At 36.3% G+C, this 19,421-nt stretch overlaps 1 protein-coding gene across 3 annotated transcripts in view; it reads right to left on the bottom strand.

The window, feature by feature from the left end:
- The window catches only part of tara (SERTA domain-containing protein 2 taranis), a 247,096-nt gene that overhangs the window by 63,227 nt on the left and 164,448 nt on the right, over nucleotides 1-19,421 (bottom strand). For 2 of the 3 annotated variants that reach the window (XR_013039718.1, XM_012289554.2), the window contains exon 1: nucleotides 12,287-12,675. The exons of the other annotated variant lie outside the window; for it this stretch is intronic. Coding sequence is in view for 1 of the 2 variants with exons in the window: in XM_012289554.2 (XP_012144944.2) it covers nucleotides 12,287-12,307 (21 nt within the window). In the remaining variant the exon portion in view is untranslated. Of the gene's footprint in view, nucleotides 1-12,286; nucleotides 12,676-19,421 lie in introns of those variants that run through there. 3 annotated transcript variants of the gene reach the window in all.

The following is a 19,421-nucleotide window of genomic DNA, read 5'->3' as shown; positions in this document are numbered from 1 at the left end:
GAAAAATAAAAAAATTAAAACTTGATAACTGAAACCTTAAATAACGAAAATTCAGAAAATATGTAAACATAAAAGTGTCAAGTTTATCCCTCGAATAAAATCGAACTTCACTTCATCCTTCACCGAAGATCTACACTATATCTAAAGCGTACGCGATAAATTTTTACGAGAAAATACGTGATCGTCGATGTACCAGCAATGTCATGGACATCGACTCGTTTCGACGGCTTGGCGGGAAGAAAAGAGGGTCGAGCGCATCGCGTATGCGACAACACGTGCTCATCCGATGCTCATACGGTCGAGATAGTAAAACGCGCGTAGAGTATGCTCGCGGTTGTACACGCTCGTTGCACTCGTGTAACTCATCCACGTGCACTTTGCATTCACTGGGGTGCGATGAAATACAAAACGATGCAGTGTTAGTTTTTGTAAACCTCGCACGTTTAATATCTACATTAACGCAGAAAGTTTAACATTTCTCTGTTAAACATCTTATTTACTGACGAATTTTAGATACAATTTTCATTCCATTAAACGTTCTTTTATATACTTGACGTTTAAACATATTTTATATATATTATTTTTATATATATAAGATACCGATAAATTGCTTCATTGTGTCTGGTAACACTGTCTTTACATTTTTAATTGCATGTTTTAATTAAACTTATATTGACTTAAGAGTGGGACTGTGATAATAAGTAATTTGTTGTAAGAACTTAATTTCAGTTATTATTTATGTAGGAATTATAAGAGAAGTATTACATATGTATGAGAGATTATATATGTTATATATGTACAAGATATCATAGTATAATATATGTACAAGAAACTATATATGTTGTATATTGTATAAGAGATTATATATTACATAAGTATAAACAAAATGAGAACCTTTTAATAATGCAATAAATATGTAACTTTTGAATACACCCTGTTATTTGTGAATATTCTGAGAAAAGTGCAACGTTAAAGACACACAGTTACATAAACGCAGACAAAACAAGTGTAAACGTATAAAGCACGATGCAAGGTGCCGAAAGTGAAGGTATTGGAAAAACGAGATGAAAGAATAGTGGATACCTCGACAGCCCACAGTTTCATTCATGCAGAAAACAATAAGCGCGTGGCACGAGCCAACGATATATAATTTCGAACAAAGGCGGTGCCGTTTAAAGACTAATAAAAGTACAACGTAAGGGCACCGTAAACCGAAAAGGAACGCACATAGGCCGGAGGGTATATACGCGGAGGATTAAAGGTTCAAGGCCGAATAGCAGCAGGGTGGAAGATCCATCGTTGGAAACATGGAGTCGGAGAAAGAATCCAGAGCCGACGGCGAAACAAGGGTCGAGTGTCATGGTGACTGGAGGCAACACCTGCTCGCATGAGTTGTATAATAAGATTCTAGGAGGAAACCGCAATGAGTGGCCACCGGGACAGGTGCCATTATTCCTGTTTTGCTGTATCGACGGTCCAATCTTGAAAAAGGGAACATCACATTTTTCATGCAGGTCATTCACCCTCGTTTCGGATACTTTCTACCTTTACGAAATAGAAAAGTTCTTAATAAAATTGTAATAGAACAAATATATTTTTCATTTATTGCAGTGGATAAATGAAAGTATATTAAATTTATTCGTCTGAATTATTCATAAGAATCACGAGCGATACGTGAAGAACTCTTGACGTAGGACTAAGGGTTAATCCATCAACGGACGTATACATATTTATACACACAACTTATATTTGTACACATAGTGTAATTATAAATTTATACTTTCATATATGCACATAGAATAATTATACATGTACTTATGGTATGATTATAATATAACTGTATACATGTGTCAACACTCACGTTACTAATATGTGAGTGACATATGTTTGAAGCAGTACTTTAAATATTTGTATTCAAACTACTCGAATCAAGAAACCATGTCTCCTAGTAAATCTAAACGTGTTCGCACCTCTGTACACGGAATGTCCCTATATGCATCACCCTTGAAGGATTGATTAGCATCCGATGATCGATTAGAGTCTCCGAGCGAAAGTCTCGCAAAGACTGCTGCCTCGATTCACTCTCTCGTTGTGTTCCCTCCGCAATTACGAAACCATCAGCGTGGTGGGCGTGAAATTTACTCGTACAAAAGCTTCATCGTGACGGAAGGAGGGAATAAAGATAGAGAGAGAGAGGCGTTGATTCTCACATTTAACCTTAACCTACCTCAAAGCTGTCCCGACTTGACGTGCACTCGAATAGAGCGACGGTTATCGATACGTCTTCTTGTCGCGTGGAGAGATCGAGAGTCGATGAATAGATAGGGTTCGACCTCACGTGTCTCATCGAGTTAACGGTTTACTTTTCGTGAATAGTGGTGCGGTAAGTCGGTTTCAAGCAAACCAGTACCGTTAATGGCACGTGGCTGGAATCCTCGAAAGTTAGACACCCGCTGGGGACCTTGTATATTTTTTTCTTTCTTTCCCTCTTTTCTTTGGGATCATCGTTACGACCAACGGATACCGTGATTTATTTCGATATTTTACGATCGGTTTCACCCTAATTTCGCTCGTAAATCGATCTTTGGAAAATACTTTGTAGGTGATCTAATATCTAGTAGACCTTTTGTATGGGTAATAATGTGGTTATTATGCACGGTTATTAACACGCTTGCATTATTACAGGTATTGTACATGGATTATTAGATGAATGTTCCAAAGTACTTTCCTTGAAATATTCTAACAGAAATTAGGTTCTTCATTTTCAGACTTAAGCTTCGAATTGATAGGTACCTTTTTATAATATTTGTATTTCATCAAATTTTAGACTTTTATGTGCTGAAAATGCGAAGTGTAAATTAAATCGCTATTTCTCAAAATATGAAAGAGGCCATCTCGTTTTAAGAATTTCGACGAAACGTTTGTGCAGCTGTTTTAAAAGATCTCAAACTTAAATTTGATATACTATAAGTGCTATTCTGTGATAATTTTCTGTCATGAAATTCTGTTCGAAGATTCACGTTTTATAATCAAAAGCTGTAAATTGGTTAAATCATTCTTTGCTTCAATGGGAAACCTTCTACTCTACATTGAAAATATCAACGGTGCGCTTATACTGTAATCTTCTAGAGGCCCTAGACTTAAAATTGATATGCCATAAGTGCTATTCTGTGATACTTTTCTGTCATGAAATTCTGTTCGAAGATTCACGTTTTATAATCAAAAACTGCAAATTGGTTAAATCATTCTTTGCTTCAATAAAGAATTTTCAACTCTATAGTGAAAATATCGACGATGCGCTTATACTGTAATCTTCTAGAGGCCCTAAACTTAAAATTGATATGCCATAAGTGCTATTCTGTAATACTTTTCTGTCATGAAATCCCGTGCGAATCTTCTAAAATCTGAATACGTAAACACGCGTTGATTTCATTTTCACCAAAACTGAGAATCAGCAAAGCAATTTTAAACTTTTGTATCCTAATTAAAATAGAATGAATAAAATTATAAGAGTCTCCAAGTAACGAAAGTAGCATTAGACAAAGCGTAGCACGCGTGTCCGATAAAGTGTATCTTGTCGCGAGCCCATTCGCGGCATCTCGTCCCGCATACAAATCACGTCGATTTCAGTTTCATTCGCAGCATCGTCTATATAGCCGTAATGCAAGTTAAAGAGCATTCGTACGGGCAGGTCGCCTCTCGTTTTCGACGTCATCGTGGCGAAGCGTAACGCGCGAGCGTTCGATGCGTGAATTACGACACGCGCGTGATGACTGCAAATTTTTCAATCGACGGGAGGTGTTACGGTAACGTAAACAAAACGGCACCGAGAGTGCAACACCAGACAGAGAGAGAGAAAGAGCTTGTGTCTGCGCGTGTACGATCGCACCACGTGCTTCGGTTGTCTTTGCATCGAAGGGGGACAAACACAGTGGGAGATGCCAGACGCAACGTAACATTCGTAATTCGTGATTCACCGATGTTATCAGCGAAACGCCAAACAGTGGCGTAGGTCGTGCATTACCTACCGGGGATTATCAGGGTTCCGCAAGCTTTCTGCATACGGGAAAAAAAACAACTTACATCGGAGATAATTTGATTGACTTGGACCGAATTGATAGTACAACGTATGAAAACAAATTGCTGATAATTGAGGGTCCTGATATCTGGTTACTATCGATTGATAATCGAACTCTTAGTGCAACTAATCTTTTTCGAATCTATTCTCACTTGAACTTCAAATTAATCGAATCGCTCAAATCTCTTTTTGCTGAAATTTCAAATATTTAACCCAACATTTTATTGTTTAAAACTACTTGCTTTCACTTGTATTTTAAATTTAATCGAACTTAAATTGATTTACACTAACTTAATTTTATCACTCAAATTTTGGTTTTGCAAATTTTTAACTTGACTTAATTTTGTTATGTATCATATACAATTTGAGTAATCATTAGATTAGTCATATTAGGTCAAGTTCTATATTATGAAATTTAATATTAATTTTCAAATGAAAAATATTATCACCTGCACTCCTGCAATCCTAAAAACGGCAATATAACGAGAGTCTGTATCCTGTCGACAACCAACCTATCCTCCATATTCGCAAACTACGAAACTTCAAACCAATAATCGTTCTTGGAAAGTTGAATTACCGAAAACGATATATTGAATGAATTATCGACAATTCCCTTAAATTGCCTCCAACCGTGAATGAACTTTATGTCGAGTGCGAATGAAACGTGTTCATGAGATCGAATTATGGTGTTTGGAAAATGAGCTTCGGTTTCAAGCGAGATACGGGTCTAAATGGATTCTACGAACCCATGTGAAGTTTCAGCTGTCACTCGTGAAGTGTATGTTTATATTTTATACTCGTGATATGCGACTATCGTAGAGTGTATATATAAAAGAAACAAGGATCGTGTTTGGCTCGCAATCGAATTTATATCAGAGGCCCTCAGTTTGAATTTCATTTGTTTAATATCACCTTAATATACAATGAAAGTAGAGCTGCGTTTTAACGACATAATAATATCACGTTACGTTATTATCGGTGTTATCTGGTGAGAGGTATACTGATAGGGGAGATTAAGATTTGTTCTGACATTTCTGAACAGTAATTTGTGATTTGTGGTTTGATAGTGTTTTTGGATCTGTAATTCTCACATTTGCAGTTCTTGATTTTTTAATTTTTAAATTTCACGAGTTCTTGTTTCTCAAATTTCTATTTTTCAATTTTCAAATTTTCTAAATTCCTATTTCTCAACTTTCAATTTTCTAAATTCCTATTTCTCAACTTTCAATTTTCTCAAATTTATATTCCTCAATTTCCAAATTTCCCAAATTCCTACTTCTCAATTTCTAAATTTTCCACTTCCTATTTCTTAATTTTCAAATTTTCCAAGTTCCTATTTCTCAAGTTTCAAATTTTCCAAATTCTTATTTCTCAATTCTCAAATTTCTCAAATTCCTATTTCTCAATTTTAAAATTTCCTAAATTCCTATTTTTCTATTTTCAAATTTTCCAAATTTCTATTTCCCAAGTTTCAAATTTCCCAATTTCCTATTTCTCAATTTTCAAATCTCTAAATTATCAATGTCTTAATTTTTAAATTGACGAATTCTCAAACTTGCTAATTGTCAAAATTCTCATTTCCGTCATTTCCTAATTTCAAAATCCCCAATTTCCAAACTCCCTAATTTCAATGTTGACTGCTCTCCAAATCTCCAAATATCCAAATTAACGCATCATGAAGTTTCCAAATTGTCCAATTCCCAAATATTTAAATTTGCAAACCTAACTTCCAATTTTGTTCATTTTTATCTTTCATCCTTCCATACTTCTAAATTTACCAATCTCTAAATTTCTAGATAAGCAATTAGGCAAAGATTTTATATAAAGAAATACCTAGCTTCAGTCTTCACTTACAATAATCTTAGAAAACAGGAGAACCGAAGAACCTAATCATTAGATATCTTTAATAGACTAAATTTGAACATTTTACCCATCACTACCATCACCATCACGAAATACACTGTCTGTACGAACCCTTAACGCTCCAAGTGTGCCTCTCAAGCACCAATGTGCGACATCCACTCCAAGTGTAACATTAATAATAATATTATTTCTACCATAATATTATTATTACCACATCATTATAGAATTTAATATCTGACACTTAAAAACTTGCAACGACTTGCAACTAGCAACATGTAAGTACAACGAAAATAAGTTGCAGTTGGTCGATTCACACTTAAAAATCGGAGCGTTAACTCCTTGCACTATGATTTACTTGCCAGGTGCGTCAGTCAGAACTAATTACAACTACATTATTAAAACAGACAAAAAAATTTGAAATGTTATGTTAATATCTTATTATGCAATCGTTGACCATGTAAATTACAATTGGACTTTCCCTCCAAATTAAAGCGTATTAAAAATTCGAGTACAATTGACGCCGGCCGAAGTACGAGTGCGTCAGACTTGTCAAAATAGTGCAAGATTGGCCCTTTGCACTCGAGAGTAATTTTGTTGTTTGCAAGCAGCAACTACAAAAATTATTAATTAAAATGTCAAATGAGTTCCGTTGAGGTTATTATTTCTTTACTAATAATTTCTACTATTGTCTGTTTTACTATGTTTATTATCACTATTATAAAATTAGTTAAATAATGCTTATTTCAAATTTTAGCGCCTCTCGATCGCAAAGGGTTAATAAGCTTTCCGGAAGCTGTCAATCTCATCATTCCCAATAAACTACAGATCTTAACATCTTAACCCCTTGCACTACGATGTTTTTGTCAAGTCAAAACTGACTAATTTCAGCCATAACATGAAAACAGACACAGAAACTTGAAATGTTATGTCAATGTGGTATCATGCAGTCGTTGACTATGCAAATAATATTTGGACTTGAACTCCAAATTGAAACGTATTCAAAATTCGATTAAAATTGATCATAGCCGAAGTATGAATGCGTCACGAGTCAGAATAGTGTAAGGGGTTAACCCAGTCGCGACTTTGCGACCAGTCGCAAAGAAAGGCGCGGAACCCGAGCAGGAAGCGTGTTCGCGAAAGGGCAAAGTCTGACAAAAGGTATGGCATGCCTATGGCGGTAGGAAACCGCGTGCGAGCGTGTTCTCCAAAGGCATTCGACTCCCACGCTCGTACACACACCGGCACACGTGCTACAAGTATTATAGGAAGCAACGTGTGCCGGCAAGTGAAACAGAAAGAGAGAGAGGGAGACAGACAGATAGATGCACACGCACGGTTGGTGCTCTGCATGCATTTAAAACGGGGACGCGGCCCGTAAATCACGTAGTAGAGCCTCGGCTCGGTTGCGGTGCAACGTCGGCGGAGAGGACGTCGCGCGCCGCCGCCGCCACGTGGTTTTCGCGGCAAAACTATGCGGCCGCCACACGCCGGGCGAATTTATGAATGGGAGAAGCCTATTGACAGATCGCGCGTCGATAACTCTCTCGTTAATGGCCCGTGATGGTGGGTGAGCGGCTCGATGCGCCGCAAGAGCTGCCGGACGACGGAGACCGAGGGTAACTTCACAGATTTTATACGCCTCTCTCTCTTCACAAGTTACCATTCCCTCGCGATATTTCACCGGACGGCAGCGGATTTTCAAACTCGGACATTTGCAGATTTGACTTCCTCAGAAATTTCAAGGTGTTTGGGCAGCTGGGTTTTGAGATTTGGTTAGCTTCGTGATTTCTAATTTGGGGCTATTGGAAATTTGAAAACTTGGGAGTTTTGGGAACTGCAAGCTTGTAGATGGGTTTCTAGGATCATAGGAAATTTGTGAATTTGGGAGTTGGTTAGCTTGACAATTTATGAGTTGAAAGTTTGGGAAATTGGAAATTTTCGGGGGTGGAAATTTGAGAACTTGAATTAAATGGTCGATGGCTTGCAAATTTTGGAAACTGCAAGTTGATGGGTTTGGGTTTCTAGAATATAGGAAACTTGCGAATTTGAGATTTGGTTAGTTTGACAATTTCTGAGCTGAAAGCTTGGAAATTGAAAATTTTCAAGGTTGGAAATTTGAGAACTTGAATTAAATGGTCGATGACTTGCAAATTTTGGAAACTGCAAGTTGATGGGTTTGTGTTTCTAGAATATAGGAAACTTGCGAATTTGAGGTTTGGTTAATTTGACAATTTCTAAATTGAAAGCTTGGGAAATTAGAAATTCTCAAGGTTGGAAATTTAAGAACTTGAGTTAAATAATCGAGGACTTGGAAATTCTGAAAACTGCAAGCTTGTAAATGGGTTTGGGTTTCTACAATATAGGAAATCTGCGAATTTGGGATTTGGTTAGTTTGACAATTTCTGAGTTAAAAGCTTGGGAAATTGGGAATTTGAGAACTTGAGTTAAAAAGTCGATGGTTTGGAAATTTTGGAAACTGCAAGTTGATGGAATTTGCAAGCTTAGGTAAAAATTTGGAACTCTCAGACTTGGAAATTTGAGAACATTTCAATAATAATTTGGAAATTCGGTTATATGCAAATTTGAAGACCTGGCTCTTTGAAAATTTGGAAATTTTTTAATTTAAAAGAAATTACCAAAGGCAAGCTTGCATTTTAATAATCTGGAAGTTCCATAATTTGTTCTGCAAATATGCAAAATTATTTTCTAATAATGTAAAAGGTAACATAATGAAAGTTAAAACCATTTCATATTTCAATATTTAATAATTTCATCTTAAAGTACATATACTAGAAGTCTTTTCTAATTATTTTTAAATGGCTCTAAGTATTTCTTCTGTTCACGATATTCACATTTAACTAAACATTAAACAATGAGTAACAATGGTTCATTTATTTACTTACTAAACAATGTTCATTTATTTAGTTCCTAAAATGTCTTACAAAGTTTTGACCACAATTTGACTACATTTAGCAAAGGTTAAGACGATTCGTTAAATTTTAATAAACACTCCTGTAAGAGAAAATGAAATAATAGCAAATTCATAAACTTCACAAGTTTATTCCTGAGGTTCGAAATTAGCTTACATAATTCTAGTAGTTTACGAAGCTACATAAAGTGAGACACCTCTTATAAATAGCATTCGGATGTCATGAAAGGAAACTTTGCCATGGGGATTGACTCGAATTTATGAGTGCATGTTGAACTTGATCCCATGTCTACTTGAGATGTGCGGAGAAAGCTTGGCAATGTGGATTCACATAACAGCTGTTAAGTCATCTGCTGATCGGTATATACTTGTTTTATTTGAAGACTATGTGAAACTTGTTAACGCGATTGAGAGGGTAATTAAGAAGTATTATAAATTTTGAAGTAATTTTACAACGATATTATTTTTCGTTTTAATCGAGATTTTTGTAGCAAAATGAACTTACAAGCTACGTCAATGAACTTACTGATTTAAATCATCATCAAAATTTTCATCATCTGACATTTTTATTTTTAATAGTCAAAGTTTGTGTGAAGACACTTTATATATTTTCTTAAGATTTATGAAGGTTTTCTTTATACTTGACGGGAAATTTAGAAAATTATGTTTGAAAATTTTATTCAAGATAACCAGAAAAATTTCTAGTTATGTTGCGGTTAAGATTTTATGAAACAGACAAAGATGAGATACTCACAAAGCTGACAAAGTGTTAATATAAAGATACAAATAAAATAATTTACTTCTTCAAATTTTATATAGAACTTTTACATTTAATTATAATTTTGAAATAAACCAGTCAGCGGCTGATACTTCCAGGGATTTTTAAATTATATTTTACTTATATCAAGTCGATTATAAAAAATGTGTGCAGCATAAAAAGTTATAATTCATTAATTTTAAAACATTGATAACAGTAAAAAGAAAGTTACAACATTGATAATATAACAAAATGTTAAAACATTGATAATATAAAAAAATGTTAAAATATTAATAACATAAAAAAATGTTAAAACAAGAATAACAGAAAAATGTTAAAACAATAATAATAAAAAAAATGTTAAAGGATTAATAACATTAAAAAAATATAACAGTTACATATGTGGTGATTTGTCGTTCAATTAAAAAAAGTTTAAACGTACACATTTCATTGTCCTTGTAGTGAAAGGTTTAAGCATGAAAATCACAAAAACGTGTCACCGTCAATCTTTAAACTGACATTCTGTACAGGTTCTTATGTACAGAAAATTGTTCATATTCTGAAGCGATCACCGATTTTCAAACATCCATAAGATTCATCTAGGAAGAACTTTTGTTATAAACTTCTTGCAAAAATAATTGATTAGTTTCTCGACTACGTCCACCAACGAGATTACGCATTCGTTGTAGCCGATCGATCGGCCGACCGTATCGCAAGAAAATATCCCACTTATGTAACAGTACCAAGCACTATCTGTCACTAGTACAGATACTTCCACCCTTTTCTACGGGAAAATTACTTCTCCCACGATTAGAAATCAACGGGAGTAGCAAAAATACGCGAGGTGTATGCGAAAAAACCGACATGAGATCATCGATTCGTTAGCAGAGGCTGCGCGTCACTCCTTCCGTCGGACGCGTTCGCACCATTTTGTTGTCGGAACTCTCACGAATCACCACTAAATTTGTACAAAAATTTACCATATCGTACGCAACTGCACACATATTTTAACAACGGATACCAAATTTTAAAACTCCGATCGAACTTCAATTTCAAAGCGAAAGCCGAGCGATGACAAGAGGAATACGTCGTCGAAAGGTCTAAAAATACACCATGATCCACCAGTAGAGTTTCTGAGGTTAGTGACGTATTTTCTGCGGTAAAATCAAACGATAAGGGTGTCGGGACTACATACTCCATCTAGTTTCACTGACATGCCCGATAAACGGGAAGGACACTTTCCAAATAAAGCGTTACTAACGATTAAAATTTCCTACACAATATTCGAGGAATATAAAAAAAAGGAATGGTCACGAGAAACTCGATGTACAGAAACGGGGCCATCGAACGTACGTAACGTACAGAAGAAAGAAAAATCCTTCTTATCGCATCCACGCGATCGCGAGGAAAAAGAGCAAAGGTAAATATATGCTTTTAAAAACATCCCTTAGAACAGTACGGGTTGTTGTCGTCGCGGTAACCATGACGACGCTGCCCCCTTGATGGTTGGTCATAACCGTGCCCCTCTCCCCCCACCACGGTCGCTTAGCGAACGTCGTTCCCTTTACCCCCCTGATCGGGCAACGCAGAGGCGACGCTAGGTTTCCTCCACATCGCTGGCCAAGTAAAGAAGAGGCAGCCGCGGAGCCTCCGGTCACCTTTCTCTATCTCGTTCTCTCTCTTGGTCGTGCACTCCATCTTTATCCCACGTCGCGTATATATACGTCTCTCCTTGGTGCTCTTATTCCTTCTCTATCGTCGTTTCTTTCTCTCGTTCCCCCAACGGGCGACCCACGACCCACCGTCGTTACCACAGCCACCTCGATCGCCCTCTCGCTCCTCCAACACCGCCACCCATCCGCGGCCACCGTCCTACCTCCTCCTCCTCCTCCTCCTCCTCCACCTCTTTGGTGCTGCTGCTGCTGCCCTCCCTCCCGCCCCGCGGCGCCCGTCCCCAAGCCCAAGGAAACGCGGGATCGCTTCGAATTCAAACTACTGAACACGAGGTTACCACGCGTCAAATCTGACACTTCGGCACAACGTCGATCCGTCGTCGTATCGCTTTTTAGCGGGACTCGAAAACAACGTCGACAACGAGATGCTTTTCGTGGACGAGTTAACCGTTATGCGTTTCTAGCGATTCGTCGGTGGACTACGATGAACGATCTAACGAAACGAAGCAACGAGCTTTATGGATTTTTGCGGGGATATTTTGCAGTCGAGCCCGTGGTCGACGGACATCGGCCGTATGCTCGGAAACGCGATTTACCTGTCGATTTTTAGTCATACGATCGTTATATATCGTTGGTTAGGAGATCGTAGAGGCAGATTTGCAAGCATCGTTCGTGTGCGCCAGCCTTTCAAGGCGTTACGCGATTGCGAACTACGAGTTCTTCTCTGCGGCCAAGAGCGAAACGTAGGATCCGTCGACGGTGAAAGAAAATCACACACTCGGACACTTAACCGTACGCACGATTCGTATGATTGGGAATTTTCGAAATTCACAGACTGAAACACACCGTCTCGTAGCCACGGTGTGTTCACGTAACGCTCTCTCGGGCTGGCCGTACAGGAACGTTGGAGCACAGTTTTCGCAACGGGGAAAGAAAGAAAAGCGCGGAGGAAAAATAAAAAGAACCGACGGTAGCACTTCACTCACCTGACCAACGTCGCACCACATTATTATTTCGCTGGCACTGACGACAGCATCTTGGTTCGCTCGTGTACCATACACAGTGTAGCGCGATGGTTTTTTGTTTTCAGTGAAGAAACAGTACGTGAAATCGAAGCTCCACACCGTCGGTGTACGCTCCGTAAAAACGCTCTGTTCGTTTTCCGTTTCACAGTCTCACGAAATACACTCACAGTGCCGGATCGACTCGTCGTTCCGTTTTGCTCGTACAACTCGAGTTACGGGATACTGCCTGGCTGGCTCGTCGGGTAACACCACACGATCACTTCGAGTGAACGACACGACTCTCACCGACAAGCCCACTAGCGGCTGGCTGGCCATGCAAAGCATTACTGAATACTCTGACAACAGTACTCGTCGAGTGCCGCCGCTCGGTTTTCCCCCGAGCGCGCGCTCGGCCGTTTCCGTCGGACCTCGGCCCACCTGCACTCTAGCACGACGGCACGGCACGCAGGACCGTACCATCGACGTTCGGGGCCCCTCCCTCGCTCTCGTGTCTATCTTCAAACCCCTCGTCGACGGCGTTCCACTAAAAATTTACCCTCTGCAATTTTCGCAACAAAATTCCACGGAATAAACCTGCTATCTATTACCGTCGACAAGATGTATAAAAGTGTATCGAGAAATTTTTACGTTCTCGTTGATCATTATATAACTCGTACGTTATGCACAAGGATTTGCGCTGTACGATTGGCAGTAGACGTGTGTCAATATTTTCTAATTTTCATGCAAGAAAAACGGTCGGAATGTAAAAATGTCGAGCTGGAGATCTGTTAAAGTGTAATAACGGGAACGTGGCGGGTATCTTTAATGTTCGCGAAGAAAGTTTCGAGACTTTATTTTTGTACGTAGTCAATGTAAAGCGTTTATCGCGTATTTAGAGCCGCGAGTTTTATGAATTTCGATGCTGCGTGTGGATGATTTAGATGCTTGATCGAATGATTTTTTTTCTGCCACTCGACAGTACGAATCCATTAGAGCGTTAGGCAAATTGTTTCGATACGGGCAAATTAAAATAGTCCCGCGTTTTCGATGATTTACTACGCGACCGATGGGATTTCGAAATTCGATAAATTATTTTTAAACGCCATTGTACATGGAAAAGCGAACAGCATATTGTTGACATTCGAACGGTGGTGGATTTCGGACGACGGCGAGGGTGCGCTCTATTCACGCCACATAAATTAACTGTATAATTGATATTGAATATCCTCGGATTGTTTATGCCATTCATGTTGCTCATAGAAAGGAAACCCATTGTTTAAACGCATGATTTCGAAATGTAATCAAAGCCTTTATACAAAATGATTTATACGTGTTGATTTATGATGCATATGTAAAATTAAAAATTGCCTAAATAATCGACATAAAGCATAGGTCAAATGAATTTACATAACATAATCATGAGTTAGAATTTTTTAAAAATATATTTTATAAATAATATGTTTCTCTATCGATATTAAAATAAATCGACTAATAAAACTAAATAAATATATTTGTGGATACAAAAATGTTATATAACCATAAAAGATAAATTAGAAATTTTCGTACGTAAATTTTAAGAAGTGTAATATGTTTACAGCAATGTTAAAATAGGTTGACTTCTATAGTAATATTAAATTAAAATAAAATAAATAAAGGTATCTATGTTATATGAAGAGGTTATGTCAGATTTCTATTTTTAGTATGGAACAAATCTTTAGTAATATTAAATTAAAATAAAATAAATAGAGGTTATGTCAGATTTCTACTTTTAGTGTGGAACAAATCAGTCAAAAAAGTTATTACTGTTAATGTATTTTTGATGTAAAAGTCTTTGTATTAACACTAATCTGAAAAATCATTTTGCGCGAGAAAGTGCGCGGCACGCCGGCCTCGCTCGATGAAAGTTACGGGAGAACGGTTCGAAAAATTCGATCCGGCGCAAAAACTCAAAATTACTTTGGTCAATCGGACATTACACAGAACTACAATTTAGCGAAGCTCGCACTTCTCACATCCGTTTATCAGCAAGTTTGTTAAGCTGCGCGGCCGAAAGTGTACGCTTCCAACGATGTAAAATCATTACTAAAAACATCTAACAATATCGCGTTCTAATTTTACGTTCATTATAACCTTGCAAAACGTGTCAAAATCGATAAAAATCTTTCAGTTACATCACTACACTTTTCAAATCTGTAATTGCAGACGATTGTGTAAAATAATGCAATGAAGCTTGTATTTCAAGAAAATGGAAACTGGGAAATTTTTAATTTAAGTATTCGTTGTTGCAACGATTTCATTGTTGCATCAAATCGGAATTGCGTGCTGGTGTTGAATCGGAGACAGAGACGAGTATTGTTCGAATAATCGGGTAAAAATTTGTTAGAATAAAGTATTATCTGTTAGTCGATTTGTTGGCAGTTTTTATTTGAAGACTATTGAAGGAAAAAATTATTCTTACATAATTTTGTTTTATTGACCTTTTGAATTCGAAGATTGAGTAATAAAACAGTGTGAATTATATTCGAATAATTTTGTTTTATTGTGGATTGTTTAAGGAAATAATTGTTTGGTATTTTTAAATACTTTCAATTCATTAACAATTTTTATTTACAATTAAAAGAATTTGTTTTTTTTCGGGTAGATACTTTTCTTATAACAAATAATTCCATTATACTAGAATTGATATTTTTTATGTTATATTATTATAATTCTTAATAAATAATTATTTATGATTTCTATATAAAAATGATTTGATAAAAAATTAGTATAATCAAAATAGTTAATAACAAAAGGGTTTGTTAATTTAAAATATTTTCCCTCTAGTTTTTATTAAAAAATTAATAACAAATAACATAATTATCACACAATTTTTTTTAGAAATTTGTTCCAGTAAAAAATTATACATATACAATTTCTAGTCAAAGATTATTTAAATAAAAGACTATTCGTTATTTTCAAAAAAGGTTATTATATTCGAAATTTTTTATCAAAATTTCCTTCAATAAAAAGGACTTCGAAATTGCTGTCCAAAAACTATTTAAATAAAAAATATTTATTACTTTTAAAAATTGTTACATTCGCAAATTTTATTTGAAGCTTTTTCAGGTCAAAAATTATTTGCAGTTCCCATGCAGAAATTATTTACACAAAAGGTTATTTGTTATTTTGAACAAGTTCATTATACTGGAAAATTTTTATTCAAAGGTTATTGAAATAAAAAGATCCCTCGTTTTTTGGGATAAATTTTTATACTGAAAAATTTCTATTCAGAGATTATTTAAAAAAAATTCATTAGTAATTATAAACAATTTTAATACATTGCAAAATTTATAGTCAAAGATTATTTAAATCAATAATTATTTGTTATTTTATAAAGAAGTTATACAGGAGAATTTTTATTGAAAGGTTATTTGTATAAAAAAATCATTCTTTAAAAAAAAAAGTTGATTACACTATAAAATTTCTATTTGATAATTTTTCAAATCAATAATTATTCGTTATTTCATAAAGTAGTCCAGAAGAATTTTCATCGGAAGATAATTTAAATAAAAAATCATTCATTTAAAAAAAAAAGATGATTGCACTATAAAGTTTTCATTCCATAATTATTCAAATCAATAATTATTCATTATTTCATAAAGAAGTTATGCAGGTGAATTTTTATTAAAAGATTATTTGGATAAAAAATCGTTTGTTATTTTAAAAAGAAATTTATTAAAAAGGAAAATGTTGATAAGAAGAATAAAATGCGATTTGTTAGAACGTATTTCGTTATTCGTAAATATGCCGAACTCCGGTTGGAGGTTGTGAAACGGGGAACTGAGACACCGGGGCCCCGGAGTATACGAGGGAGTCTGGCCAACGCCGTTAGCTTCGAAACCCGCCACTGACTGTCAGCCTGTACAGTGCTCGCAGCGCAAGAGCGAGCGAAGGCCTCGGTTCTGTTCGTCGAGCCAGCAACGAGCGTCAGCAGACAACGGCGCCGCGCGCCACCTTCCATACCGCAAGCAGCCGAAGAAAATTCACCGCGAACATTTTTATTCGGTATCGGGTAAACGGGCCGCGCCATCGATATGCTTCGATCTCGAAACGACGTGCCGCCGTACGACGCATCGTTCGTTGCACGTCGTTTCGCGACTACGCCGTGAATTTCGCGAATTTTGCGCGACATTCCGTTGGTAGCCCGAGGGGAGAGCACGCTCGAAGGCTCCGAGAGAGGAGCGTATCGCCGCAACCGTCGGCGAGGCGGTTCTAAGCGAAGTCGTTTTCTCCGTGAAGGTGCGGTGAAAATTTCTTCTTCCACCTCGTGCTCCTCCTCCTACTTCTCGTCCCCTGAACCAACTTCTTTTCTACCTTCATTGTTGCACCGTTGCCTGCTTACGTACACACAGCGAAACGGCGAACAACTTCGAACTTCTTGCCACTGCGCGAAAATCCCGGAACGCGAACTTCGATCGACTACTAGTATCGGGACACGTTTTCGAAACGAATAAAAAGAAGTCCGGCTCTTCGAGAAAATGTCTTCTCGTTCGCGCCGCGCGATTTATAACCAGGTCGTGTCGGTTAGGCAGGGAACGATGTTTTCCCGCCAGATCGAACCGCGGACCATGACGAACGCTCCGTTCGCTGCCGCTGGAATTTATGGGACTAATCGCGGGAGATGGAATTGTACTGTTGGACGGAAGGATCGCTGGATTTTTGCCACTTTTTGATTACTATTCTTAATTATTGTAGATTCTGTACTCGTATATGTTCTCTCATAGGAACTTGTAAATTGTTGTGGGAGAGATTTATTTTAGAAAATAATAAACTCTGAGAGTTTTCTGGGTAATATATTATTTTGATGCCATTTTGTGCGTAATATATTATTGTGAGACAGTTAGGGTTGTAGCATAACAATTACAATAACAATTATAAGTAAGACAAAATTATAAACATTTATAATAACAATTACAAGCGATGAACAATTATAAACCATTATAATTACAATTGTAAGCAATAAACAATTATAAACAATTATAATAACAATTATAAGCAATGAACAATTATAAACAGTTGTAATAACAATTATAAGCAATAAACAATTATAAACAGTTATAATAACCATTATAAGCAATAAACAATTATAACCAACAATTATAAACAACTATTAAAAATTCAAGAAACATGAAAATTTGAATAATAAGAAATTTGGAAATTCGAAAATCTAAAATTTCGAAAAGTCAAACATTTGAAAATTTGAAAATTGAAAAATTCGAAAATGTGAAATCTCGAAAGATCGAAAATCGAAAAATCGAAAACTTGAAAACTTGTAAACTTGTAAACTTGTAAACTTGAAAACTTGAAAACTTGAAAACTTGAAAACTTGAAAACTTGAAAACTTGAAGACTTGAAGACTTGAAAACTTGAAAACATACAAACTTGAACAATTGAAAACTTGGAAAATTGAAAGATTGAAAAATTAAAAAATTAAAAACTTGAAAACTTGAAAATTCGAAAACTTAAAAACTTAAAAACTTGAAAAATTGAAAAATCAAGAAATCAATGAATCTTATATTCGACAACATATGAAAACTGAATAGAAAATTGAAAAAATTCAGAATTTTGAAATTTGCAAGTCTGCATATATGTTTTTATTCAAAAGAAGCCAACGTTGTTCCCGAGTGTACAATACCTGCGCACTATACACAAAGATCAGTATACGAGGATAGACGTGCGCGTGGCTTCACGACGGAAGTAAAGTGCCAGTCCGATTTACGATTGGTTGAGCATTACGCGACAGATGAATTGTGGCCAATGAATGTCCTTGCTCTCTGGACGAGGCCGCGGCGACGTAAGCAAACCTTATTCGAACATTATGAACGTATCGACGAGTACTATGCTTCCATGTATCGCTCAGAAAATCATCAACGAATCTCTACGGCATTTTAATGACAAAAAACGTTCAATGGAAATTACGTATCTCCCCGTTTTATCGTACCATGATGAATTTGCTAATGTTGAACCTGTTATGTTTATCTTTTCTATTTTGCACGGAATTTTTTCTGTTTTTATTGTCTCCTTTTTTTCCAGAACGATTCGTTAGACTTTCTTACGATTATTAAACTTTCTCATCTAGCGCCGGAATGAGAACTAGACGTCGAACGGATCCACGAAGTGGGGAGAAGGAAACATGGAGGAATTCGCGGGGCGTTTTACGATCGTCTTCGAAAGCTGCGACTCCTGTGCACTTCCGGCCTGGATTCTAGAACCACCTTCAGGCGGTTTTCTTTTCGCTTCCGCGAAAAGATAATTCAGAAACTGCTGAAAATATCACGACGGTTTTACCGCGTTAGTCTATTCGATGTTTCGATTTTGTCGTTATTTGATCGGGTTAGGAGACTTTTGTTGTCTGAAGAAATTCTGATATTATTTGGCCATTAGTCACTTCTCGGTGGAACTGCCGTAGACTGTACTTGGAAATATTAACTTTTTTATTAAGATTATCAAGATTGTCAAGAATATATAATTTAATTATATATTATATAATAAATTATGTGTTGAATTATATGTTCTTAAATGGTAGATTGTGGAGAGTATTCAAAATTTGACGAAATTAGTCATCGTTATTTTAAAAAGCTGATAAAGAAAAATTACCGCAAATTATTTCAAACTGCAAAATTAAAGAAATTTTACGTGAATCATCCTGTTACTGACTGATATCTAGTATCTTCATTCAAAAGTTCTGTTATTTAAAAAGTGAAAAGTTTGAAATTTTCTATTTCACAAATTACGAAAATTACTAAAAATCATAATAAATTCGTGTTTGTAAATGGAGTTAAAAACCAAAAAGATATTAATAAGTTGTTATAAAACATCGAACGATTTGAAAATGCGATAGAGTTAGAAGTTTTTCGAAGCATCTAACTGTATATTCCAGAAAGCAGCAAGGAAAATCGTGTTACGATGGTGATGCAGAGACCGTAGATACTCGGGAACTCAGGTCAGTTTTCCCGCCGTTCCTCTGTAACCGGAAGTTACTCTTCGAATGCGTTTCCCTCATTCCTAAATCCCTTATCCCACGTTTTTCGATCTCTGCCAACTTTCTATCTTTCGCTAGCAAAATATGATTTGTGCA

Source organism: Megachile rotundata, chromosome 10 (genome assembly GCF_050947335.1).
Source record: "Megachile rotundata isolate GNS110a chromosome 10, iyMegRotu1, whole genome shotgun sequence".
Classification (NCBI taxonomy): Eukaryota; Metazoa; Arthropoda; class Insecta; order Hymenoptera; family Megachilidae; genus Megachile; species Megachile rotundata.
This window is presented reverse-complemented; position numbering and strand designations above follow the sequence as displayed.